At 43.4% G+C, this 26,333-nt stretch overlaps 1 protein-coding gene across 2 annotated transcripts in view; it reads left to right on the top strand.

Moving 5' to 3' along the window:
• The window catches only part of LOC121537031 (integrin beta-5), a 68,241-nt gene that overhangs the window by 10,771 nt on the left and 31,137 nt on the right, over window positions 1-26,333 (top strand). For both annotated transcript variants that reach the window (XM_041844766.2, XM_041844765.2), the window contains 5 exons: window positions 4,094-4,255; window positions 11,323-11,418; window positions 13,055-13,144; window positions 15,463-15,597; window positions 21,574-22,003. In XM_041844766.2, coding sequence (XP_041700700.2) covers window positions 4,094-4,255; window positions 11,323-11,418; window positions 13,055-13,144; window positions 15,463-15,597; window positions 21,574-22,003 — 913 coding nt within the window. The remainder of the gene's footprint in view (window positions 1-4,093; window positions 4,256-11,322; window positions 11,419-13,054; window positions 13,145-15,462; window positions 15,598-21,573; window positions 22,004-26,333) is intronic.

The following is a 26,333-nucleotide window of genomic DNA, read 5'->3' as shown; positions in this document are numbered from 1 at the left end:
CTTGGGCCAAGAAACACGAGCAATGGACATTAGACCGGTTCCAGCGTGTCTTTGTGAGACGCTGTGTGTGTGTGAACGGATGATCTCCGCATATGTATTTCCCACCGTAAAGCATGGAGGAGGAGGTGTTATGGTGTGGGGGTGCTTTGCTGGTGACACTGTCTGTGATTTATTTAGAATTCAGGGCACACTTAACCAGCATGGCTACCACAGCATTCTGCTGTGTAAGGGCTATTTTACCAAGAAGGAGAGTGATGGAGTGCTGCATCAGATGACCTGGCCTCCACAATCCCCCGACCTTAACCCAATTGAGATGGTTTGGGATGAGTCGGACCGCAGAGTGAAGGAAAAGCAGCCAACAACTGCTCAGCATATGTGGGAACTCCTTCAAGACTGTTGGAAAAGCATTCCAGGTGAAGCTGGTTGAGAGATTGCTAAGAGTGTGCAAAGCTGTCATCAAGGCAAGAATTTCAAATATCATATATTTTGATTTGTTTTAACACTTTTTTGGTTACTACATGATTCCATATGTATTATTTCATAGTTTTGATGTCTTCACTATTATTCTACAATGTAAAAATAAAGAACCCTTGAATGAGTAGGTGTGTCCAAACATTTGACTGGTACTGTATATAAGTGGGTTCCCTTCAAGGAATGTCAACATCAAATGGGCATGACTGTCATACATGGTGAACTAACTACAACTCCAGCCAAAACGCATTCGAAGCATGGCATAGCTGAATGACAAGAATGTATCTAGCATTCTAGCATGTTATTCAAAAAGGCCCCTGTATGCCAACTGCCAACCCACATCTCTTTCTATTGGATACTGCGGCACATAATATGCTGGGCTGGGCATCACAAATGGATGCCTTTTTATGACTAAACACTGGTGAAAGGTCAGGTTTGTTTAGTGTCATGCCATTACTCAGCACTGTGTTAAGAGACTAATTCTCTCTTTGCTGATACTCTTTTCTATTTACCTCTGCTTTCCATTGATAATGACCTTGTTCTGGATAAAACTCCTGTATTACTCTCCTTGTTTATATCTGTCTGTGGTTCAGTGGTTGTCAAGCTGGTGGAAAGTGATAGGGTTTCCTTTTCTGGTCTTAATAATAATGAAGTGACAGTGTTTTCTAGGGGCATGAACTACTGTCTTTACAGCTAGTAGTGCAGAGCGATTAGTGCTTTTTGAGGTCTGTTTCGGTTGAATTATTAAAAAAGAATCATGGGTTTCGATTATTTCTTCAGACATTAAATGCACTATACATTATGTGGGTTGAATGCTATGAAAACACAGAATAAACCAATGAATAAAAGTCCCATGGTGGTTGTGACTGCCCGTTACTGCTTATCACTTATTAACCAACATTTATTCACATTACTTTAATATAAAATATATTAGTTGTTGTGTAATACATTTATTCACATTACTTTACTTTAATAAAATATTTGTTTTATTTGATGACTTTATTTAATTCCAAGTAATCATCTCTGTACAGCTGCTGCCTATGTTCTCTGAATAAATCACTATTTTTAGTAGTTCTTCAAAGTAAATTTTTCTGACTGCTGAATGCCAACTATTAATCATTTAGATAATGTATTTTCAGGTATGCTTTCTATCCCTCTCGCACATTCTCACTTCTCAACGAGGTCTCCGTGTCTGCTCCACACAGACCGGACAAGTAAGCGGGCGCGCAATGGATTATAGTCATTGTAGTTAATTACCACATTTTCTGCGCTAAACTATGTACAATATTGGCCTGTTGGAAACTACAACCCCCTACTACACTGAAGAAATATATAAACACAACATGCAACAATTTCAAAGATTTTATTGAGTTACAGTTCATATAAGGAAATCAGTCAATTTAAATAAATAAGGCCCTAATCTATGGATTTCACATGACTGGGAATACAGATATGCATCTGTTGGTCACAGATACCTTAAAAATAAAAAAAGTAGTTGAGTGGATCAGAAAACCAGTCAGCATCTGTTGTGACCACCATTTGCCTCATGCAGCAAGACACATCTCCTTCGCATTGAATTGATCAGACTGTTGATTGTGAAATATTGTCCCACTCCTCTTCAATGGTTGTGCGAAGTTGCTGGATATTGGCAGGAACTGGAACTCGCTGTCGTACACGTCAATCCAGAGCATTCCAAACATGCTCAATGGGTGACATGTCTGGTGAGTATGCAGGCCATGGAAGAACTGGGAAATGTTCCGGTTCCAGGAATTGTGGCAGATCCTTGCGACATGGAGCCATGCATTATCATAATTCAACATGAGGTGATGGCGGCGGATGAATGGCACGACAATGGGCCTCAGGAACTCGTAACAGGGTCTCTGTGCATTCAAATTTCCATAGATAAAATGCAATTGTGTTTGTTGTCCGTAGCTTATCCCTGCCCATACAAACCATAACTCCCACCGCCACCATGGGGCACTCTGTTCACAACGTTGACATAAGCAAACCCCTCGCCCACACGACGCCATACACACTGCCATTACCCCGGTAGAGTTGAAACTGGGATTCATCAGTGAAGAGCATACTTCTCCAGTGTGCCAGTGGCCATCGAAGGTGAGCATTTGCCCACTGAATTCGGTTATGTCGCAGACTTCAGTCAGGTCAAGACCCTGGTGAGAACAATGAGCACGCAGATGAGACAGTTTCTGACAGTTTGTGCAGAAATTATTTGGCTGTGCAAACTCACCGTTTCATCAGCTGTCCAGGTGGCTGGTCTCAGACGACCCCGCAGTTGAAGAAGCTGGACGTGGAGGTCCTGGGCTGGCGTGATTACACGTGGTCTGTGCTTGTGAGGCCGGTTGGACGTACTGCCACGTTCTCTAAAACGACATTGGAGGCGGCTTATGGTAGAGAAATAAACATTATATTCTCTGGCAACAGCTCTGGTGGATATTCCTGCAGTCAGCATGCCAATTGCACGCTCCCTCAAAATATGTGACATCTGTGGCATTGTGACAAAACTGCCCATTTTAGAGTGACCTTTTATTGTCCCCAGCACAAGGTGCACCTGTGTAATGATCATGCTGTTTAATCAGCTTCTTGATATGCCACGCCTGTCGGGTGGATGGATTATCTTGACAAAGGAGAAATGCTCACTAACAGGGATGTAAACATTTGTGCACAAAATTTGCGAGAAATAAGGTTTTTGTGCGTATGGAACATTTCTGTGATCTTTTATTTCAGCTCAAGAAACATGGGACCAACACTTTACATGTTGCATTTTATATTTTTGTTCAGTATACCTCGCACAGTTCGGGCTTGATCTGATTAATCTCTACAGAAACTGAGCATCGAGCTCACAGGAAAAAAACGTAACAAAATGTAATTAAAATAATTGAACCGACGTCAGTCAATTAATTAGTTGTTTAAAACCCCAGAAATAACCGACCTTTATGTTAATCGCTCAGCACTAACAGCTAGGTGTTTGTTGTTGTGCCAAGGTCTTTTTACATGAAGTAATTTACAAACACTTTATATAAAGGCTTTATAGAACAGTTATATCATCAATTTCAATCAATAATTAACAAGGATCAGTTAGAATGAACCTGTCTCTTTTTTTTGTTATCAAGCCTGTATTTTCTCTGTTTTGATTTCATGGACTGATCCCTCTGTGCCAAAGTACAAAGCTACATAGCCTACTGTAACCTGGAGGAGACTAAAAGGCGCTGCATGGTCAATCCGACATCTGCATCGGCCGTTCAGCATTTACTGCGATGCATCCTCCACAGACGTCAGGGCTTTCATACTTCTTGCGCTTAGCGGAGCAGAGCTTTTGTGAAGGAAGTTGCCCCCATCTACCGTCAACCAATCATGTCAATGTGGAGCTATACGGAGCTATACGGAGCCCTCCGCATTGTTATAGAATTTGAGAGGCACACAGCGATGCGGTACGGAGCTTGATTTGGCCTCCCAGTGCCTCCGGACGCTCCGCAATTGCATCACACCCTCCATACGAAGCCACGACCACATTTTCGGATCAAGTGTAAATTAGCTTTAATTTAGACCTCAGTTAGGTGTCTCTAAAACTTTCAGTGAAGTGACCATCTCTTCCCTTGTGCAGGAGAGGATAGGTTGGAGGAAGGAGGCCTTCCACCTGCTGGTGTTTGCCACAGACGATGTCCCTCACCTGGCCTTGGACGGTAAACTGGGAGGCCTGGTCCAGCCCCATGATGGAGAGTGCCATATGAATGAGAAGAACGAGTACAGCGGCTCCACCAAGATGGTAAGACGAGGCATGGTTACTATGGCGCTATAACATCATTATAACATGGTTACTGTGGAGCTATAACATCATTATAACATGGTTACTATGGCGCTATAACATCATTATAACATGGTTACTATGGCGCTATAACATCATTATAACATGGTTACTATGGAGCTATAACATCATTATAACATGGTTACTGTGGAGCTATAACATCATTATAACATGGTTACTATAGAGCTATAACATCATTATAACATGTTTACTGTGGAGCTATAACATCATTATAACATGGTTACTATGGAGCTATAACATCATTATAACATGGTGAATGTAGCGCTATAACATGGTGAATGTAGAGCTATAACATGGTTACTATGGCGCTATAAAAAAATGTACATTTACATTTACGTCATTTAGCAGACGCTCTTATCCAGAGCGACTTACAAATAGGTGCATTCACCTTATAGCCAGTGGGATAACCACTTTACTATTTTATTTTATTTTTTTATTTTAGGGGGGGGGGGTAGAAGGATTACTTTATCCTATCCCAGGTATTCCTTAAAGAGGTGGGGTTTCAAATGTCTCCGGAAGGTGGTGAGTGACTCCGCTGTCCTGGCGTCGTGAGGGAGCTTGTTCCACCATTGGGGTGCCAGAGCAGCGAACAGTTTTGACTGGGCTGAGCGGGAACTATGCTTCCGCAAAGGTAGGGGAGCCAGCAGGCCAGAGGTGGATGAATGCAATGCCCTCGTTTGGGTGTAGGGACTGATCAGAGCCTGAAGGTACGGAGGTGCCGTTCCCCTCACAGCTCCGTAGGCAAGCACCATGGTCTTGTAGCAGATGCGAGCTTCAACTGGAAGCCAGTGGAGTGTGCGGAGGAGCGGGGTGACGTGAGAGAACTTGGGAAGGTTGAACACCAGACGGGCTGCGGCATTCTGGATGAGTTGTAGGGGTTTAATGGCACAGGCAGGGAGCCCAGCCAACAGCGAGTTGCCAACAGCGAGTTGCAGTAATCCAGACGGAGATGACATCATTATAACATGGTTACTATGGAGCTATAACATCATTATAACATGGTGACTATAGAGCTATAACATAACATGGTTACTATAGAGCTATAACATCATTATAACATGGTGACTGTAGAGCTATAACATCATTATAACATGGTGACTGTATAGCTATAACATCATTATAACATGGTGACTGTAGAGCTATAACATCATTATAACATGGTTACTATAGAGCTATAACATCATTATAACATGGTGACTGTAGAGCTATAACATCATTATAATATGGTTACTCTGGAGCTACAATATCATAACATGATTACTATTAAGCTATACAATCATTAACATCATTACTATAGAGCTATAATATGACAGTTATAACACAACTAGGCTATAACATCAAATGGTATTGGTCGCGTACACATATTCTACAGATGTTATTTCGGGTGCAGAGAAATGCTTATTATGTTTCTAGCTTCAACAGTGCAGTAATACTGAACACAACAATACACACACAAAAATATCAGAACAAACAATGTCAGAGTCCGGAATATAAATATATATGTACACAATGTTCAAAAGTTTGGGGTCACTTAGAAATGTCCTTGTTTTCGAAAGAAAAGCAATTTTTTTTGTCCATTAAAATAACATCTAATTGATCAGAAATATGTCAACAGTGAAGAGGTGACTCCGGGATGCTGACCTAGGAAGAGCTGCAAAGAAAAGCCATATCTCAGACTGGCCAATAAAAAGAAAAGATTAAGATGGGCAGTCTGAGATATGGCTTTTTCTTTGCAACTCTGCCTAGAAGGTCAGCATCCTGGAGTCGCCTCTTCACTGTTGACGTTGAGACTGGTGTTTTGCAGGTACTATTTAATGAAGCTGCCAGTTGAAGACCTGTGAGGTGTCTGTTTCTCAAACTAGACACACTAATGTATTTGTCCTCTTGCTCAGTTGTGCACCGGGGCCTCCCACTCCTCTTTTTATTCTGGTTAGAGCCAGTTTGTGCTGTTCTGTGAAGGGAGTAGTACACAGCGTTGTACGACATCTTCAGTTTATTGGCAATTTTTCGCATGGAATAGCCTTCATTTCTTAGAACAAGAATAGACTGACGAGTTTCAGAAGAAAGTTAGTTGTTTCTGTCCATTTTGAGCCTGTAATCGAACCCACAATTGCTGATGCTCCAGATACTCAACTAGTCTCAAGAAGGCCCGTTTTATTGCTTCTTTAATCAGCACAACAGTTTTCAGCTGTGCTAACATAATTGCAAAAGGGTTTTCTAATGATCAATTAGCCTTTTAAAATGATAAACTTGGATTAGCAAACACAACGTGCCATTGTAACACAGGACTGATGGTTGCTGATAATGGGCCTCTGTACGCCTATGTAGATATTCCATTAAAAATCAGCCGTTTCCAGCTACAATAGCCATTTACAACATTAACAATGTCTACACTGTATTTCTGATCAATTTGATGTTATTTTAATGGACAACAAAATTGCTTTTCTTTTGAAAACAAGGACATTTCTAAGTGACACCAAACTTTTGAACGGTAGTGTATATGATGGTGTGTATAGACAGTATGGATAGTATTTGAATAGAAAAGGTGTGTACGGCCTCCCGAGTGGCGCAGCGGTCTAAGGCACCGCATTGCAGTGTTACATTTACATTTTGTCATTTAGCAGACGCTCTGATCCAGAGCGACTTACAAATTGGTGCATTCACCTTATGATAGCCAGTGGGACAACCACTTTACAATATTTTTTATTTTTTTGGGGGGGTGGGGTAAGGGGGGGGTAGAAGGATTACTTTATCCTATCCCAGGTATTCCTTAAAGAGGTGGGGTTTCAAGTGTCTCCGGAAGGTGGTGAGTGACTCCGCTGTCCTGGCATCGTGAGGGAGCTTGTTCCACCATTGGGGTGCCAGAGCAGCGAACAGTTTTGACTGGGCTGAGCGGGAACTGTGCTTCCGCAGAGGTAGGGGGGCCAGCAGGCCAGAGGTGGATGAACGCAATGCCCTCGTTTGGGTGTAGGGACTGATCAGAGCCTGAAGGTATGGAGGTGCCGTTCCCCTCACAGCTCCGTAGGCAAGCACCATGGTCTTGTAGCAGATGCGAGCTTCAACTGGAAGCCAGTGGAGTGTGCGGAGGAGCGGGGTGACGTTAGAGAACTTGGGAAGGTTGAACACCAGACGGGCTGCGGCGTTCTGGATGAGTTGTAGGGGTTTAATGGCACAGGCAGGGAGCCCAGCCAACAGCGAGTTGCAGCAATCCAGACGGGAGATGACAAGTGCCTGGATTAGGACCTGTGCCGCTTCCTGTGTAAGGCAGGGTCGTACTCTGCGAATGTTGTAGAGCATGAACCTACAGGATCGGGTCACCGCCTTGATGTTAGCGGAGAACGACAGGGTGTTGTCCAGGGTCACGCCAAGTCTCTTTGCACTCTAGGAGGAGGACACAACGGAGTTGTCAACCGTGATGGCGAGATCATGGAACGGGCAGTCCTTCCCCGGGAGGAAGAGCAGCTCCGTCTTGCCGAGGTTCAGCTTGAGGTGGTGATCCGTCATCCACACTGATATGTCTGCCAGACATGCAGAGATGCGATTCGCCACCTGGTTATCAGAAGGGGGAAAGGAAAATATTAATTGTGTGTCATCTGCGTAGCAATGATAGGAGAGGCCATGTGAGGATATGACAGAGCCAAGTGACTTGGTGTATAGCGAGAATAGGAGAGGGCCTAGAACTGAGCCCTGGGGGACACCAGTGGTGAGAGCACGTGGTGCGGAGACAGATTCTCGCCACGCCACCTGGTAGGAGCGACCTGTCAGGTAGGACGCAATCCAAGAGTGAGCCGCGCCGGAGATGCCCAACTCGGAGAGGGTGGAGAGGAGGATCTGATGGTTCACAGTATCAAAGGCAGCAGATAGGTCTAGAAGGAAGAGAGAGAGTTAGCTTTAGCAGTGCGGAGAGCCTCCGTGACACAGAGAAGAGCAGTCTCAGTTGAATGACCAGTCTTGAAACCTGACTGGTTTGGATCAAGAAGGTCTTTCTGAGAGAGATAGCAAGAGAGTTGGCTAAAGACGGCACGCTCAAGAGTTTTGGAGAGAAAAGAAAGAAGGGATACTGGTCTGTAGTTGTTGACATCGGAGGGATCGAGTGTAGGTTTTTTGAGAAGGGGTGCAACTCTCGCTCTCTTGAAGACGGAAGGGACATAGCCAGCAGTCAAGGATGAGTTGATGAGTGAGGTGAGGTAAGGGAGAAGGTCTCCGGAAATGGTCTGGAGAAGAGAGGAGGGGATAGGGTCAAGCGGGCAGGTTGTTGGGCGGCCGGCCGTCACAAGTCGCAAGATTTCATCTGGAGAGAGAGGGGAGAAAGAAGTCAAAGCATAGGGTAGGGCAGTGTGAGCAGGACCAGCGGTGTCATTTGACTTAACAAACGAGGATCGGATGTCGTCAACCTTCTTTTCAAAATGGTTGACGAAGTCATCCACAGAGGGGGGAGGGGGAGGAGGATTCAGCAGGGAGGAGAAGGTGGCAAAGAGCTTCCTAGGGTTAGAGGCAGATGCTTGGAATTTAGAGTGGTAGAAAGTGGTTTAGCAGCAGAAACAGAGGAAGAAAATGTAGACAGGAGGGAGTAAAAAGATGCCAGGTCCGACGGGAGTCTAGTTTTCCTCCATTTCTGCTCAGCTGCCCGGAGCCCTGTTCTGTGAGCTCGCAATGAGTCGTCAAGCCACGGAGCAGGAGGGGAGGACCGAGCCGGCCGGGAGGATAGGGGACATAGAGAGTCAAAGGATGCAGAAAGGGAGGTGAGGAGGCAGAATCAGGAGATTGGAGGGAGAAGGTTTGAGCAGAGGGAAGAGATGATAGGATGGAAGAGGAGAGAGTAGCGGGAGAGAGAGAGCGAAGGTTGCGACGGCGCATTACAATCTGAGTAGGGGCAGAGTGAGTAGTGTTGGAGGAGAGCGAGAGAGAAAAGGATACAAAGTAGTGGTCGGAGATGGCACGAACACACAGAGAGAGCCAAGCTAACGTTAACTAGTCACCCATGTCCCGAATTCCCTTGAAAGACTCTGGTTACCAGTATGTAAAAACAAAACACAAATGTAGGTTATAACTTACCCCTAGCAGCTATTGTTAGCCAGCCAAGTGCAAAGCTAACCACTGAATCGACTCAGCCAGTTCGCGTCTGTTCGCTAGGTCGTTCCAGCTATTGTTTAGTTGTGTTGAGACGATGACCGGGAGCACAATTGGCCCAGCGTCGTCCGGGTTAGAGGAGGGTTTGGCGGGGGGGCTTTCCTTGGCCCATCGTGCTCTAGCGACTCCTTGTGGCGGGCCAGATGCCTGCAAGCTGACTTTGGTCGTCAGTTGAACAGTGTTTCCTCTGACACATTGGTGCAGCTGTCTTCGTGGTTAAGCGAGCGGGTGTTAAGAAGCAGCGGGTCATGTTTCAGAGCACGCATGACTCGACTTTCGCCTCTCCCGAGCCTTTGGGGAGTTGCAGCGATGAGATAAGATGGTAATTGGATCGCAATTGGATATCACGAAATTGGGGAGAAAAAGGGGGTGAAAAAAAAGAAAAGGTGTTTACAACATGATTACCTATGTTATTAAACACATACAAACAAACACAATTATAGAGTACAGTCAACTCTTCTCTACGCACTGTAACTTATTTGACGTGGGTCATTTTTATCCACATTGTCAGTGTAATATAGAACTAGGATGCTAGGCTTGTTCAATAGATATTCAAATTCCCTACTCAAGCAGCAGCTCTCAAGAATAGACTTGGTCCAGATGGATTGCTTTGAGGTAAAGCTAACATCAATGACTAAAGATTTTCAACCGCTGGTCTGATTCTTTGATGATGGCCAGAGCCAGTCTAGGTTTAGATAAGGAGGAATGCAATGTAAACTCTGAGGTATGTTAGTTCCCTGAGACTTGCTCTGCTCCTAGTGGAGCGCCAACTGACTTTATTGGGAACTCACTTCATGTCTTATTGCTGCTGCTTATCTCCGGACAGCCATATGATGCTGAAGGTAAAACTTTAATGAACTCAGGGAAGTTCACTTAGGAGTTAATTTAGACAGTAGTTAGGGCGAGAGCTCAGCAGTCTTAAGCGAGGACATAAAGAAATGGTGAAAGCCACGTGAAGCACATTTTTTTTGTTCTAAAAAGGTTTTGGATTTTGTACGATGAGAGGGCATCACATAAACAAAGAGATATGTTTATGCACAGTTTGAGTTTACATATGATTTCCGAGGAGCTAATGCAATAAAAAGATAATTAACATAATGCGCATTTCAACCAATCCAACTCAATGATATGAAAATGGATTAAGTAAATTCAAGTTTTTGTATTCTCCCGGAATCACAACATTTTTCTATAGTTATTTGCTGCCCCTGTTCTGCTGTGTGTCATTTGGTGCTCTGGGCTTGGTAGAGTCATGTTACGTCTCAACACATTAAGTTCAGTGGAGGTACTCCAACACAAATCAAGACTACATCATCAATGGATCCTCAGTTTGATTCATCCCCAAACAGGCTAAACATGTTTCCCCTCATCTCATCTGAATGTGTGATGGAAGAATGGGTGCTTCCCAGAACAGCACTCCGTTTTTCAGTGAAACCGTTGAACCTCACGGCCCATTTCAAGTGTTAATCTCACCGTTGATTGATTCGGATGTACACAATAATAAAGGCTTACTGAAGCCAAAAATCTCAAATCTGATTGCTTATTAAATGCTTACACATTTTACTCAGTCATGCCTTGGCTATAGTGTAAATTTGACTTAAGTGGAAGTTAGGATTCACTCTTCAATGCACAACTTTTGTGCAGAGCTGTAAATAAATAGGTCTAAATCACTTCAGGCTTCTTTGTCCTTCTTTCTGCTGGTGAGAAATGAAATGTCGGGGGACTCTAATGTAAGCACAACACTGGAATCAGAGGAGCAATGACTTCCCTTCACTAACTTCCTGACGGGGTGAAATGGAAGCGAAACTAATGAGAACTTGAAGAAATGCCTCTAACATCCTCTTCCATGCATTTATATCTATCTTTCTGTCTGTCTGCAGGACTATCCCTCTCTGGCTCTATTGGGAGAGAAGCTGGCGGAGAACAACATCTATCTTATCTTCGCTGTGACTAAAAGGCTCTATGTCATTTACAAGGTACAGTGGCTTGCGAAAGTATTCACCCCCCGTGGCATTTTTCCTATTTTCTTGCCTTACAACCTGGAATTAAAATGGATTTTTTGGGGGTTTGTATCATTTGATTTACACAACATGCCTACCACTTTGAAGATGCAAAATATTTTTTTTTGTGAAACAAACAAGAAATAAGACAAAAAAAACAGAAAACTTGAGCGTGCATAACTAGTCACCCCCCCAAAGTCAATACTTTGTAGAGCCACCTTTTGCAGCAATTACAGCTGCAAGTCTCTTGAGGTATGTCTCTATAAGCTTGGCACATCTAGCCACTGGGATTTTTGCCCATTCTTCAAGGCAAAACTGCTCCAACTCCTTCAAGTTGGATGGGTTCCGCTGGTGCACAGCAATCTTTAAGTCATACCACAGTTTCTCAATTGGATTGAGGTCTGGGCTTTGACTAGGCCATTCCAAGACATTTAAATGTTTCCCCTTAAACAACTCGAGTGTTGCTTTAGCAGTATGCTTAGGGTCATTGTCCTGCTGGAAGGTGAACCTCTGTCCCAGTCACAAATCTCTAGAAGATAAACAGGTTTCCCTCAAGAATTTCCCTTTATTTAGCGCCATCCATCATTCCTTCAATTCTGACCAGTTTCCCAGAGTACCTTCTTCCATATTTTTGGGGAGTCTCCCACATGCCTTTTGGCGAACACCAAACGTGTTTGCTTATTTTTTTCTTTAAGCAATGGCTTTTTTCTGTCCACTCTTCCGTAAAGCCCAGCTCTGTGGAGTGTACGGCTTAAAGTGGTCCTATGGACAGATACTCCAATCTCCGCTGTGGAGCTTTGCAGCTCCTTCAGGGTTATCTTTGGTCTCTTTGTTGTCTCTCTGATTAATGCCCTCCTTGCCTGGTCTGTGAGTTTTGGTGGGCGGCCCTCTCTTGGCAGGTTTGTTGTGGTGCCATATTCTTTAAATTTTTTAATAATGGATTTAATGGTGTTCCGTGGGATGTTCAAAGTTTCTGATATTTTTTTATAACCCAACCCTGATCTGTACTTCTCCACAACTATGCCCCTGACCTGTTTGGAGAGCTCCTTGGTCTTCATGGTGCCGCTTGCTTGGTGGTGCCCCTTGCTTAGTGGTCTTGCAGACTCTGGGGCCTTTCAGATCAGGTGTGTATATATACTGAGATCATGTGACCAATCATGTGACACTTAAATAAAGTCCACCTGTGTGCAATCTAGCTAATTATGTGACTTCTGAAGGTAATTGGTTGCACCAGATCTTATTTAGGGGCTTCATAACAAAGGGGGTGAATACAATGCACGCACCACTTTTCCGTTATTTATGTTTTAGATTTTTTTGAAACAAGTTATTTTTTTCATTTCACTTCACCAATTTTGACTATTTTGTGTATGTCCATTACATGAAATTCAAATAAAAATCTATTTAAATTACAGGTTGTAATGCACCAAAATAGGAAAAACGCCAAGGGGGATGAATACTTTTGCAAGACACTGTAAAACATTTTTATAGATATTGAGAGTAGCTGTGTGTATGGTGTGTATAGTTTGGTGTGAATGGTGGCCTTTGATATTGTGTTAATTGCTGTAAATATTTGTTTATTTAATTTAAAAAATCATATCTCATGTTTATGCAGAATTTCACAGCACTGATACCTGGAACTACAGTGGAGATTCTGGATCAGGACTCCAAGAACATCATCCAACTCATCGTTAATGCCTACAATGTAAGTAAATGCGCGTTCTCTCCCATTTAGAGCACATATTGTGTGTGTGCTTGAGAAGGAAAGAGAATGTCGCTCAGCAGTCCTCTTCTGAAATTGATTTTGGTTGACAGTTGGTTGAACACATTTTGAAACCGGGAAACAGACAGGTATTCCCTGAACCTGTCATTTTTGTTTTCCATTGCAAAACTGTGAGCCCTACTGAACATGGCCCCAGTGTCTAGAGGACGAGGAAGTGTTGAATGTTTATGCTTTAGCATTGGATATGGAGAGCCTCACCCAGCCCCCCCTATTTGCTGTGGTGATCTGGGGGTTACTACTCCTGGCTCACACTACGGCCCTGTGTCTTTAACTATGCACTAGCACTTTAGGGTTACTGAACAAGAAGCAGGTATATGGACACTGAGGCGGTGAGACCCTCCTGCTACTCCCCAGTCCCCTCCATACAGGAAATAGATTCCATCATTCCAGTACTTTGAAGGAAGGGTTTTCGAAGGGCCTGAAAAGGATTCTAGAAGGGCTTCTTGTGTGTTTTTAAACACAATATTTTAATCCAAGGATCCAACCGGCTGTTTTTCATAAAGTTGCTAAATATTTGTCCTGGCAACATTCTTGAATAAATGAGGTCACAGCTCTGCTGTGCTGGATAAACGGCTATAGACTGGTGTGTTAGGAGATTTACATCTTGTTGTCCTCGTTTACAATTCACATTTATGGAAAGATCAACAATATAAATAGCAGATTTAAATCACCACCAGTCTTCAATTTATGGGTCATGATAAATCTATAATCTTCATTCTACCAAAGTTAAGCCGGGGCCTCAAATGGTGTTGAATTATAATTGGATGTTAGTGTTTATAATTGTCACAGAAGACACTCTCATAATCCATTCTCAAAGCATGGAATAATCCTGTCTTGTATTATTGTGCTGAGGTCTGTTGACTAAAACCTGACCCTAGATCACTGAGTAAGTACTCTGACACTGTGGCTCTGGTTTGGCCATATAGGGGATCTTAAAGCCACAGTCTTTGATTTTGAGAGTGGTTTGGCTACATTGCTCCAGCCCCATACCTCAGCTTACCAAACAAACTGGCAGAGTCAGGCTGTTGAAATGGCAGATTTAGCCTTTAATGCACTGCAGGAAAGCAGTTATATAATTCACTTTTTTTGACTAGTTGAGAGAAAAAAACATTTTAAGGGAGAAAAGAATCTCTTTCTCCATGTATTTTGAATATTTTAAAACCAAAGTATTTGCCTGTTTTTAGTCAACTTTCCCAAAAAATATTATCCAATCAAGCTGTTTTTTCAGTCAAGCATTTTTTCCTTCTGTGTTTGAGAGAACAACAACTTCATTTTGCATAGTTAAGGACACAAGAGTTTAGTCTACAACTGATAATGGTATCAGGCAGTGTTGAGGGGTCCAATATGGATGATGTTGTGTTGTAAAGTAGCCTACATTCTGTTCACTTTACTCGATGGGCAGATGGCACCACATTTGGTTTGTATCGTAATTGTATCTTTGTTGAGTGTTGTGAAGTTTGAGCACATAGGCATTTAGGTATTTCAACACATTTAGTTATCAGTTCATTGTGTTATTTTTCCAAAATAGGCCAAAGCAGGGCAGAGATCAATCATGGGTATCTGTCAGTCAGGCATGGTGCTGATTACCCCCTTTCACAGTTCTGTAGCTTTGATGCACTGGAGTGAACGCACACTTGCACATAAAGTACAGACACGGCTGGCATGTAGCAGCAAAGCCACGCCCCCCTTCCATCCATGCCAACCGAACCGCTGTAGGTTTGGGGGAGGTTTACACAAGACGGAATGAACTGTATAAATCTTGCTTAACCAGGGCATTTTACTCTCTTTCCAATTCTCTTTCTCTCTTTTCCACCCTGACTGCTAACAGATTGAATAACAGGTTCTTACTGGTTTCATTATAAAATACTGAGTGGTGGTGGTTCTGAGTGGATCCAGTGCCAGGGGTACTGGAAGCATTTAACATTCAAATAGTAAGGTTCCCTGGTGGTTTCCAATGTGCCAACTCTAATATACAGACAGACTGGAAATCTATTTTTAGGAGTCTTTGATCAGACTTGTTTGGATAGTTGACCAGTGGATCATCTGTCTTGTTTTCAAATAAATCACACATTTACTACTTTGATGCAAATGTCAAAAGTACTTATTCATACGTGTGTGTCTGTCTATCTGTATATCTGTCTGTGTGTTTTTGTGTTCAAGGCAAATGCATCTGTGAGTTCATCCAATCTCTGTCTCTGTCTCTCTGGCTGTCTCTCTCTCTCTCTGTGTCGTCCCTCCAGAACATCCGGTCCAAAGTGGAGCTGACTGTGTGGGATCAACCTGAAGACCTCAGTCTATCCTTCACCGCCACCTGTCAGGACGGACAGCCTCTACCAGGCCTCAGGAAGTGTGCCGACCTCAAGATCGGAGACACTGTGAGTCTCACAGGCCTCCTGGCTTCCCATGGGTTTGCACTATATGGCCAAGCTGGAAAGTCAAAATTGACTATATCGTGAAAATGTATATAAACAAAAATACGCTTTTTGGTCTTCATCAAAGGTTAGGGTTGGTTATAAAATCAGATTTTTAGGACCGTAATTGTTGAACTTCTGAGTTTGCAGCTTTGCCTGATAGTGACCCAGTGAACCTTTCCCTTCCTGCCTAACATACAGGAAGTGACCTGGTTGTCATGTCATGGACACGTGTGAATGAAGCAACACAACTGTAACAGGATGTAATTCCAGCCTGTGGACAGATGCCTCATGTGGTATTTGCATTAAAGCTTAGTTAGCCCAGTGGCATGTCTCTCTGCAACGCTGACAGGGATATCATGGATATCATCCACCCAGCCAGCGAATAACTGACTAAAGAAAGCAAGTTGTGACTTGGCAGCACTGGCAATACACTGTGTGACCTTTCAATCCTCTTAAGTTTGGAGTTCCTGTTTGATTAAATTAAACTGCAGTTGCCAGGAGACTAAATCTCAGCCTCCCTTATTACTAAAGGAGCGATATCGGCCTTGTGTTAAACTCTAGACGGGCTTAAGGAAAATCACCCAGGCTGAGTGCCTTGAGAGAGAAGTTTGGGAGACCGGGACAGTTCAGTTCACCTCAGGACAACAATGTTGTTGTGCTGCTTTGCTAACTCTCTTTAACAGTTAACATGTGTGTGTGCTCAAATTTGACCCTTCTCTTTTCTGCTTAATGCATTTGACATGAGCAGATCGGTGACTGAAAAAATGCAAACATATTCTTTCCCTCAGAAGAAAGCAAAACGGGGTGGCAAAAATGCTTATTTTTGTTTTGGAAAACTTTAGTCATGGTGTCCATCCCTTCTCTGGAACTCCATAACTTGCTGTCTCTAACCAACACACACATACACACTCTGTCTCGACAGATACTGGCCATTCTCAAGGCAAGGGTCATCCTCTTCCTGGGATAGCAGTGGGAGTTTGAACTGACTGAACTTATTCTTGGCTTCTGAACACTGCAGTTGGAAATCAGTTGTGCTTTCCAAATAGCCCTCCAAATAAGCTATTTTGGATGGCTTTGGATAAAGTAGTCTATGGGAGATCAGTAGCCTCCACAGAAAGCGTTTTAGTGGGAGTAGACCTACATGTGTGGGGTGGGAGGGGGGGAGGGAATAATTTGACAGGAGGAGAATATTTTAGCTGGCTTTTAATTGTGTTCCAACATGTTCTTGCCATTTAGATGGAATGCATTCTTCTCTTCCTTTGTTTCGGCGAACAAAACTCTTAAGAAAGGTCAGGTGACGTGGGATCACTGCACATTTTAATCACTTTGAATTGTGCACTGTTCAAATCCTCAGGCCCCTCTACAGGGGTCTCAATGAGGATTTGTACAAGATCTATTGAAACTCTTAGCAAGGGGCTACTTTGTACACTCCACCACGCAGAGATCCGACCCTGTGGAATTCTTCTCCCCAAAGCCCCAGTGTCTCTCTCACTGATTCCTTATTTGTCTTAATTGAATGTAGGGAATGGGTGTGGGGATGGAGGGTGAATGAATAATGGTAGTGAATGGGGGAATCCCATCTCTGCATGGCCAGGGTGATGGGTCTAACTCTGTCTTTTGTTCTGCAGCGGGGGTATTTGCTGCGTAGGCCTCTGAGTGCCAATCTGTCCTCCTAAAAAGGAGGTGAGGAAAGAGGATGCAAGGAATAGAGGGAGGAGGAATTGGGAAAGCTCCCAGGTGTCAGTCACAGGGTCTCTGGCTGCAGCCTTGCTCTGGGCCCTGATGCTGCATGTCAATGTCCTCACAACAAAAGTTGGAGAAAGAAGGGTTGGTGAAAGCAGAGGTGATTTAAAGAACAAAGACATCATGGTAACAGAAATGTGTGTTAGCCCACATTCCTTTCACTGCAACACTCTCAAACCCTAAACAGTACTAAATATGTCCCATATAGATGTAGGATCTTAATTTGACCAGTATAGTCCATAATGTTGCTTGATCGGTGTTTAGGCTATTAGGCTACATGAAAAGTGCAATGGTAATATAACCGTGTCTTAGTGTGGGTTTTCAGTGACTTTATGTAAATCATGAAGCTCATCTGCATTTCTCAGCAACAAAATGAAGATCCTGTACAGTGCCTTCAGGAAGTATTCATACCCCTTGACTTATTCCACACGCTGTTGTTACAGCCTGAATTCTAAATGGAAACACAATATCCCATAATGACAAAGTGAATGTAAAAAATTTAAAATACAAACATTTATTGAAAATGAAATACAGAAATATATCCTTTACATAAGTATTCACACCCCTGAGTCAATACTTTGTAGAAGCACGTTTTGGCAGCGATTATAGTTGAGTCTTTCTGGGTAAGTCTCACCCTAAGAGCTTTCCACACCTGGATTGTGCAACATTTGCCCATTATTCTTTTCAAAATTCTTCAAGCTCTGTCAAATTGGTTTCTGATCATTGCTAGACAACCATTTTCAGGTCTTGCCATAGATTTTCAAGTAGATTTAGGTCAAAACTGTAACTCGACCACTCGGTAACATTCACTGTCTTCTTGGTAAGCAACTCCAGTGTATATTTGGCCTTGTGTTTTAGGTTATTGTCCTGCTGAAAGGTGAATTAATCTCCCAGTGTCTGGTGGAAAGCAGACTGAACCAGGTTTTCTTCTAGGATTTTGCCTGTACTTAGCTCCATTCTGTTTATTTTTTATCCTGAAAAACTCCCCAGTCCTTAACGATTACAAGCATACCCATAACATGATGCAACCACCACTATGCTTGAAAATATGGAGTGTGGTACTCAGTAATGTGTTGTGTTGGATTTACCCCAACATAACACTTTGTATTCTGAACAAAAAGTTAATTACTTTGCCACATTTTCTTCAGTATTACTTTAGTGCCTTGTTGCAAACAGGATGCATGTTTTGGAAAAATTTTATTCCATACAGGCTTCCTTTTTTTCACTGTCAATTAGGTTAGTATTGTCTTCCATGTGTTATGTGGGCCCTTCCTTCCTGTGGACTCTGATTGGAGGCTTGTCTAGTACTCAGGAGGAACATACCACAACTCTGCTGTCACATCCTGTTCTTCCACCATGTTGTGCTTGTGAATGACAATAGCTTTGTTGATGTTGTTATTTTCTTAGTTGACTCATGTTTCCGTATTACCTATGGACATTGATCACCTACTAACTAGATCAATGGTTTGGGTTGGACAGATGTCGCAGGTTGATGATGTCATAAGTGTTTACTCCACACACAGCCCCACCCTCACATTGCTTAATATTGTACAGCGTTTCATATTAGTCACAGAGGCTCACCCAGCAGGGTCTGTGATACTGTGACCTCTTCACCACTAAGCCAGTTGATGTTCACTTCTCATTGAAAGAGGAAGGAAGATGGAAGAAATTGATACCCATAGAGCGAGCGCGAAAGGTCCTGTATTCTGAGTGACAGGCCGACGCTCTCTTTCTCTCCTGAAGACTCAGATCCTTGCGTTGCGGCCCAAGCATCTGAGTGTTTGGCTTTGGGGCTGCAGTCCAGAGGGCTGTGGCCTTCAGACTCGGGAGCTAAACTTCAAAGCACAGTATGTGCACCCTCACATCCTCACATCCCTGCCTCTCCACCTCCCACGACCCCGCAGGGCTCGACACTGCCAAAGGACACATAGGCCTCCTGTAGACAGGTGTGTGTGTGTGTGTGTGTGTGTGTGTGCTTCTTCACTCATCTGGAACCACTGGCAGAAAGAGGCTGATGTGGAAGAGTGAACCTTATCAGACCTACCTCATGGAAGGACATCCTTCCTGAAATACCCCTACAGCTGCCTCTGATTATCTTTTCTCTTCACTAAAATGTTTTTGTGGTTGAAAGTATCAATGCTCTCATCCAGAGCTGTATTAAGTATTGAAAAGCTAACCACATTTCATATGTATTCTATTTGATGTTATTGAAGTCGATCCTTATGTTTTCTTTGGGCAGAATTACCCAGTTTAAAGATGTTTTGCCTCTGGCGCTTTGGAAAACACTAAGGTTTTATGGAAAGTGATGATATATCAACTGACACGTATACTGTACATTGCAGGTTTGTAGATTTATGGTAGTATCAGTTTAACTGGAGGAATTCACACCATTATCCCATCTAAAGGGAGTGAAACCACAAAGAATAACACACTGCCTCATCAACGACAGGCAGTCGCGCACACACACACACACTGGAGATGGTTGCTGTAGCAGTTGAGCTACAGAGAAGAAAACAGTAATGCACTTCAATCAAATGGTGACACGAGGAATAAATACACAGTGAATAATAATGAGTAAAAATAACATGATTGAGGTTAGTGATCGCTGATCTGTGGCCGATTGCACCAGTTGGTCGTAACTCTACGTTCAACGTAAAATGTGCTCTAGGCGGACGTAAAGATTATACCTGTTGCACCACCTGGGCATATTCCCTTCTATGAGCTATTCCTGGGCGTAGACTATCCTCCACTTATTATAGCTTATATCTCATTTACATAAGTATTCACACCCCTGAGTCAATACATGTTAGAATCACCTTTGGCAGCGATTACAGCTGTGATTCTTTCTGGGTAAGTCTCTAAGAGCTTTTCACACCTGGATTGTATGATATTTGCCCATTATTCTTTTAAAAATTCTTGAAGATCTGTTCAAATTGGTTGTTGATCATTACTAGGCAACCATTTTCAGGTCTTGCCATAGATTTTCAAGTAGATTTACGTCAAAACTAACTCAGCCACTCAGGAACATTCACTGTCTTCTTGGTAAGCATCTCCAGTGTAGATTGTAGCCTTGTGTTTTAGGTTATTGTCCTGCTGAAAGGTGAATTCATCTACCAGTGGCTGGTGGAAAGCACACTGAACCAGGTTTTCCTCTAGGATGTTGCCTGTGCTTAGCGCCATTCAATTTATTTTTTTATCCTGAAAAACTTCCCAGTTCTTGACGATTACAAGCATACCCACAACATGATGCAGCCACCACTATGCTTGAAAATATGGAGAGTGTGCCTCAGTAATGTATTGGATTGGATTTACCCCAAACATAACACTTCGTATTCAGAACAAAAAGTTAATTGTTTTGCCACCATTTCTTCAGTATTACTTTAGTGCCTTGTTGCAAACAGGATGCATGTTTTGGAATATTTTTATTCCATACAGGCTTGCTTCCTTTTCACTCTGTCAATTAGGTTAGTATTGTGGAGTAACTACAATGTTATTGATCCATCCTCAGTTTTCTCCTTTCACGGCCATTAAACTCAACTGGTGCATCCGGCCCCTGGTGTCCAAAAGCTGTTTTTGGTCATAAAAAATGATGGCGGAGACATTATGTTCAATTTTTGGGGGGATCAGCATAAAAAACACACAAAAAATAGCAGAATTATTCCGGAGCCCGTAAGACGACTGCTATCCACTGCAGCACCATCTTCCAATCAACGTAACTGTTCCTGTTGAGACAGGCCAATCTAAAGGGAGGGTGGAGTTTCTGTCTTGTTCAGACTTCCTTCCTCAGAGCAATTAAATGGGTGGAGGTCCTGTCCTGTCTGTGTCATCTGCTGCTTGAATTGGCTGTTATTAATCAACTAACTGACTCAAAGCCACAATCTCTTCTCTGAACTCTCTCACTCACTCACACACACACACACACACGTATAAACATAGCTTGCAGGTCATAATTTATGTAGTTCACAGTCCTGTCACAGCCAAGCCTTAATATGAGCAAAATAGGTTCATCTGGAGGTAGATGGTGTAAATGTGATGGATCCAGGTTGTGGAGGCTTTTTTAAAATTCAGTTATGAGTATGACTAATAGTCACTATGACATTGGTTTGTGTAAAACTCCTTGATTGAGAAATTGTGGCAACTTGTGTAAGTCCAGTCCATATAGTAACCCTGTTGTACTGTTCTAATTTCTTCCAGGTGTCCTTCAACGTCAGTGTGGAGGCTAGGGGCTGCCCCGCCCCAGGCACCCAGCAGAGATTCACCATCAAACCTGTGGGCTTCAAGGATCGTCTGGAGGTGTCAGTGGACTACCGCTGTGACTGTGGCTGCACCGACTGGACCCAGGCTAACAGTAGCCGCTGCAGCTCCATCGGACAGTACACCTGTGGTACCTGCCGCTGTGATCCGGGCTACCTGGGCGCCCGCTGTGAGTGCCAGGAGGGTGAGGCTGGCAGCATGTACCTGACCACCTGTAGGGAGGCGGAAGGGAAGCAGATCTGTGGTGGGAGAGGGGAGTGCAGCTGTAACCAGTGCCTCTGCTACGAGTCAGAGTTCGGGAAGATCTACGGGACCTTCTGCGAGTGTGACGACTTCTCCTGTGCCCGACACAAGGGCATCCTCTGCTCAGGTAGGTGTGCAAAGAGAAGGGAGCACTGCCGCTACCTAACTCTCCAAATTGCTGAATCTCCTCTCTACTTCTGCATGTGTACAAAATAAATTGTTCAGACATACACAGTAGTGATTCATTCAGTACCTGATGTGCAGAAACCCTAGAGCCCTAGATGTGTTGTTATTGAGTGTCTAAGTTGGCTTGTGCTGTCATGTTGATGCTAAGAGACTCATTCAATTCATATTTATTGATCTTCAAGGCTGTTTGATATTACGAAAGTAGTGAGCAGGTGGGATGTTGTTGCCAGGGTCTGTTACCACATCACTCTGATTGGTGTTTATTAGGCAGGTTGGCATTTATTGAGATGACTCATGTTCTGGAGGCAGCTCTGCAGAGTGGTCACTAGCTGGCACTTCCACAGTCATAAAATCTGATTTTAACCCTAACCTTAACCACACTGCTAACCCTAATGCCTGACCTTAAATGAAGACTAAAAAGCAAATGTTTGTTTTCATTAATTTTACGATATAGACAATTTTGACATTGCAGCATGCTCATCTAGCGGAAACCACTCAGTTCTTTCTGCCTCCAATGCAAGACTCATGACAATAAACATCAACCTGCATTTATTAGAGGAAAAGCAGCCTGTTAGTGGTGCAGCGTTGAACACAGCCCTGCAGGTCTGCTACTGTTGTGTGTGTGAAAGGGTACTTTTTGTGTGTGTTAATACTGAACCATACCTGTTCAGGGTGTTTTTTTACAGTAAAGATCTCTTGATCCTGAATTTCTTCTTCGGGAAAGGTAAAATGCTCACCTGCAGGGTATTGGCTAGCCTCCCAAAATAGAGGCTTAGGAGCAGCTGCGGGGAGCTCGCTTGTTGTGCAGTTCATGTTTTACTATCTCTAGCTGAGTTGTGTTCTCTAGGTGCTTTGGGACTCTGGAGAGTTGGGGTGGATGTGTGCAGGATTCAGGAATGAATTCTAGAACCAGACCAGAGCTGAAAGATCCATTCTGTGTTTCTTTCTGAACAGAACTGCACTCCTCCAACCACCAACATTCCCCCTCTTTCTATTCTTTCTTTTTTCTCCCCAGACTATTCATGTGCTCTATTGATTAAATGTGCATGTGCTGATGTCGACCACAAATCCTATTTTCTCCATCCTGAGGGTCTTGCTTGCTTTGAAGCCCATGCCCTAGATTTCTCTCACACTGGCCTAGGCAGCAGGCAGGGATGCTTGCTGGGAGCAACTTAGTGACATACTAAACAGGCTGTCCTATTGGATTCCCAGAACATCGGGTCCAGTCCAAGTAGCCTCAGTGCGTTTTGGGTCGAGACCTGCTGGAAGTTGGCCAAGGGCCCCTGGCTCATCCCCAAGCTAACGGCTGTTCCACCAAACCACAGAGAGAGCTTTGTAATGGAGGCCCTGCTCAGTGCTTTGTGAATTGCCAAATACAATGCGTGGGTCTATACCCAGTTAAAGTGCCTTGTTTCGTTTAGTCAGCAGGACTGAGCAGCGAACAAACACAAAATGGACCATTTGTTTGTCGTTTGGTCAGACCATAAGCAGGCCCTTAGGGTAGGATGATAACTGAAAGGGGTGGGGTAGTAATTAAATCTTAACAGTCCAGTACGCTCTGTGGCCACCCACACACTCGTGCACACACACACACCTCCCCTCAGTGTATGGTTGTCTCAGTCTATAATGAGTTCCTAATGAATCTGAATTATATTCCTCTCTCCCACACTTCTCTGGCACTGTTACTTAATCGTGTAATAAACAGTGTTGTAAAATAATTCTGTATACCACCACTGGTCCCCTAAACCCACAGCTGGTTATGGGGAGGTTCAGACTCCTCTGTACAGAGTCCCATTCCTCTCCTTTTACATGCCTTGTAAACAGTATTGTGCACAGGTTAGATTGGTTACGCTGAGATTATAGCAGCTCATTTGCTCTGTGTTGTGTTGGGAAGAAAAGCTGGTTTGGATTGAACTGCAGGATCCAGACTGATCACCATATCAGTAAAACAGAGCAGTAGGTATCAGCCTGTAGATCTGACACGCTATTTGGGCAGAACTCACCCGTGTTGGTATTGATACTTAAATAGCTACTTGTAGTAGCAACAACTCCTGGTAGTATTGAAAACTGACTGTTAGTAGGTGAGACTGAGGCTATTTGGCTCTTTCTCAAAGAGTCTTAAAATCTGCCCTCTAGTTCTTTTGAGATGAGTGTATTGCATTGGTGCAATGAAGCTATCTTAAGATGAATGCACTTATTGTAAGTCGCTCTGGATAAGAGTGTCTGCTAAATGACTAAAATGTCAAATGTAAGGAGAGGAAATGTTTTTAGCCTATTGAGAAAGGGCAAATTACACCAGCATACTTGACCTCCCTCAGGGGTTAGAGAGCAGCCCTACATGAGGCTGAGGGGGTCAGGGGTTAGGCTAGAGACCAGTGTAGCAGCCAGGCCTACATGAGGCTGAGGGGGTCAGGGGTTAGGCTAGAGACCAGTGTAGCAGCCAGGCCTACATGAGGCTGAGGGTGTCAGGGGTTAGGCTAGAGACCAGTGTAGCAGCCAGGCCTATAGGAAGCGGCTCCTTCTCACTAGGGCCTTGACTCTTTTCCCTCTCCTTGACGATTCCCTCCCTCCGTCTGATCTGATTACCTTGTCACTGGGCCAAAACGCACGCCAGGCCCAGGCCAGGACTCCAAGAACCAAGAATATTGGTTCCTGCTTACTCACTAACGACAGCTGTGGAGAGGGACAGGAGTTGGTCCCACTCTTCTTGTAAATAGAGCTCTCAGAGGTTGTATCGTAGTACTACTACAGTACACTTTTTTTTGTTTGTTACCAGAATCTTTTTACTGCGTTTATAAATACACAGATACTTGACTGTGCCAACCTGTACCATCCTCTCTTTGTGTTTCTGGAATGTAGCTATATCATTGAGCTTTTACCCACACTATTTCAGTATCTATTGTTACTGTACAGTGGCTTTTCATTATCCTGGTTTATGTTTTTGAGTATGTTGTCGTTGTTTCCTTCTGCTCTTTGGAGGAAAGGACTCTCTTCCTAGATACCTTCTCCTCCTTTGATAGTTTTAGCAGCCATGCTCTTGTTTGCCCTGGCCCTCTGAGTAGAGTGAGAGTGAGGAGGACAGACAGACAGATGGAGGCCAGGCACGCTCCACACCCAGCTGTTGCTGTTGTCATGTCTGTGCTGCCTGGTGCTGTGGTGATATAACATAGCACCAAGCCAAACCTCCATAGACCCTACAGTCTTGTTTTTCTGGCCAGTGACTGTCAGTGTGGCTGTGTCATCAGCTGTACACGCCTGAACCAATTACACCCACATCGAACCCATGATTCAATCAACTGGTGTATTTAATGTAGTTGGGAATGGGTCAATACAATATTTGAAGTATCCGCTATAATATTTAGTCCACAAAATGGCCGAACTGCTAATAATAATAACCCATAATTTACAAAGCTCAGTCAGAGGTTAGCTATTCACAGCTTAATTTGAAGTTGATAGTTTGAAATAGTTTGAGAGACTATGTTTTTAGTCTCTTCACTCACCTTTTCTAAATGTGTTTTTGTGAGCTGCACTGATAAGCTACTGTATCTCTGCACCCGGTTAGATAAACTAAATGAAACACTGGTGGTCTTCCGCTGCTTCCAGTGTCTTTGAATGAGTGCAAGGGTTTCAATTGGTTTGGGTGGGATGTGCGTGTGTGTGTGTGTGTGTTTGGGGGGAGATGTTTATAGACAAAGTTCCACCTTACCCTCTGATGGGATAGAGGGAATATTCACTATTGATGTACGGAACTAACGGTAAGTGCCTAGAAGGTATTAAGTTTGTTTTAACAGTGGCCAAGTAGGCTACTGTGGCTATTTGATCATAATGTAGGCCTACCAGAGTGGCCTGCCATCAAAAACAATGGAGAAAATGCATCCCATAACATTTTAACATGGAAATAGCTGTTATATCATTCAACTTACAGTAGCAGCCAATGTGTGGTGTTCAATGTAGGCCTACATTCCATGAGACGTTTGGAAAAAAAACATGCAGAGCTCGACATTAACCTGTTTATCCACTTGTCCTTCAGACAAGGTGACTGAAAATGTTGTTGTTTGATGCAAAAAAACACTTTACATAATAAAATGCATCATTATTCCCATACCATTATTACAGAGAATCAGACAAATTATGCTACCCTCTGCCTATTGGCTACTTATGCTTGAATAAGTCATCTCAAAATACAACACTGCCCCTTTAAGACAAAAAAAGCTCTTTACCAGACTTGCTTTTCAAAGATGTCTGTATGGGGCTAGGGGTAGTTTCTGGAC

This window comes from Coregonus clupeaformis, chromosome 23 (genome assembly GCF_020615455.1).
Source record: "Coregonus clupeaformis isolate EN_2021a chromosome 23, ASM2061545v1, whole genome shotgun sequence".
Taxonomy (NCBI): Eukaryota; Metazoa; Chordata; class Actinopteri; order Salmoniformes; family Salmonidae; genus Coregonus; species Coregonus clupeaformis.
This window is presented reverse-complemented; position numbering and strand designations above follow the sequence as displayed.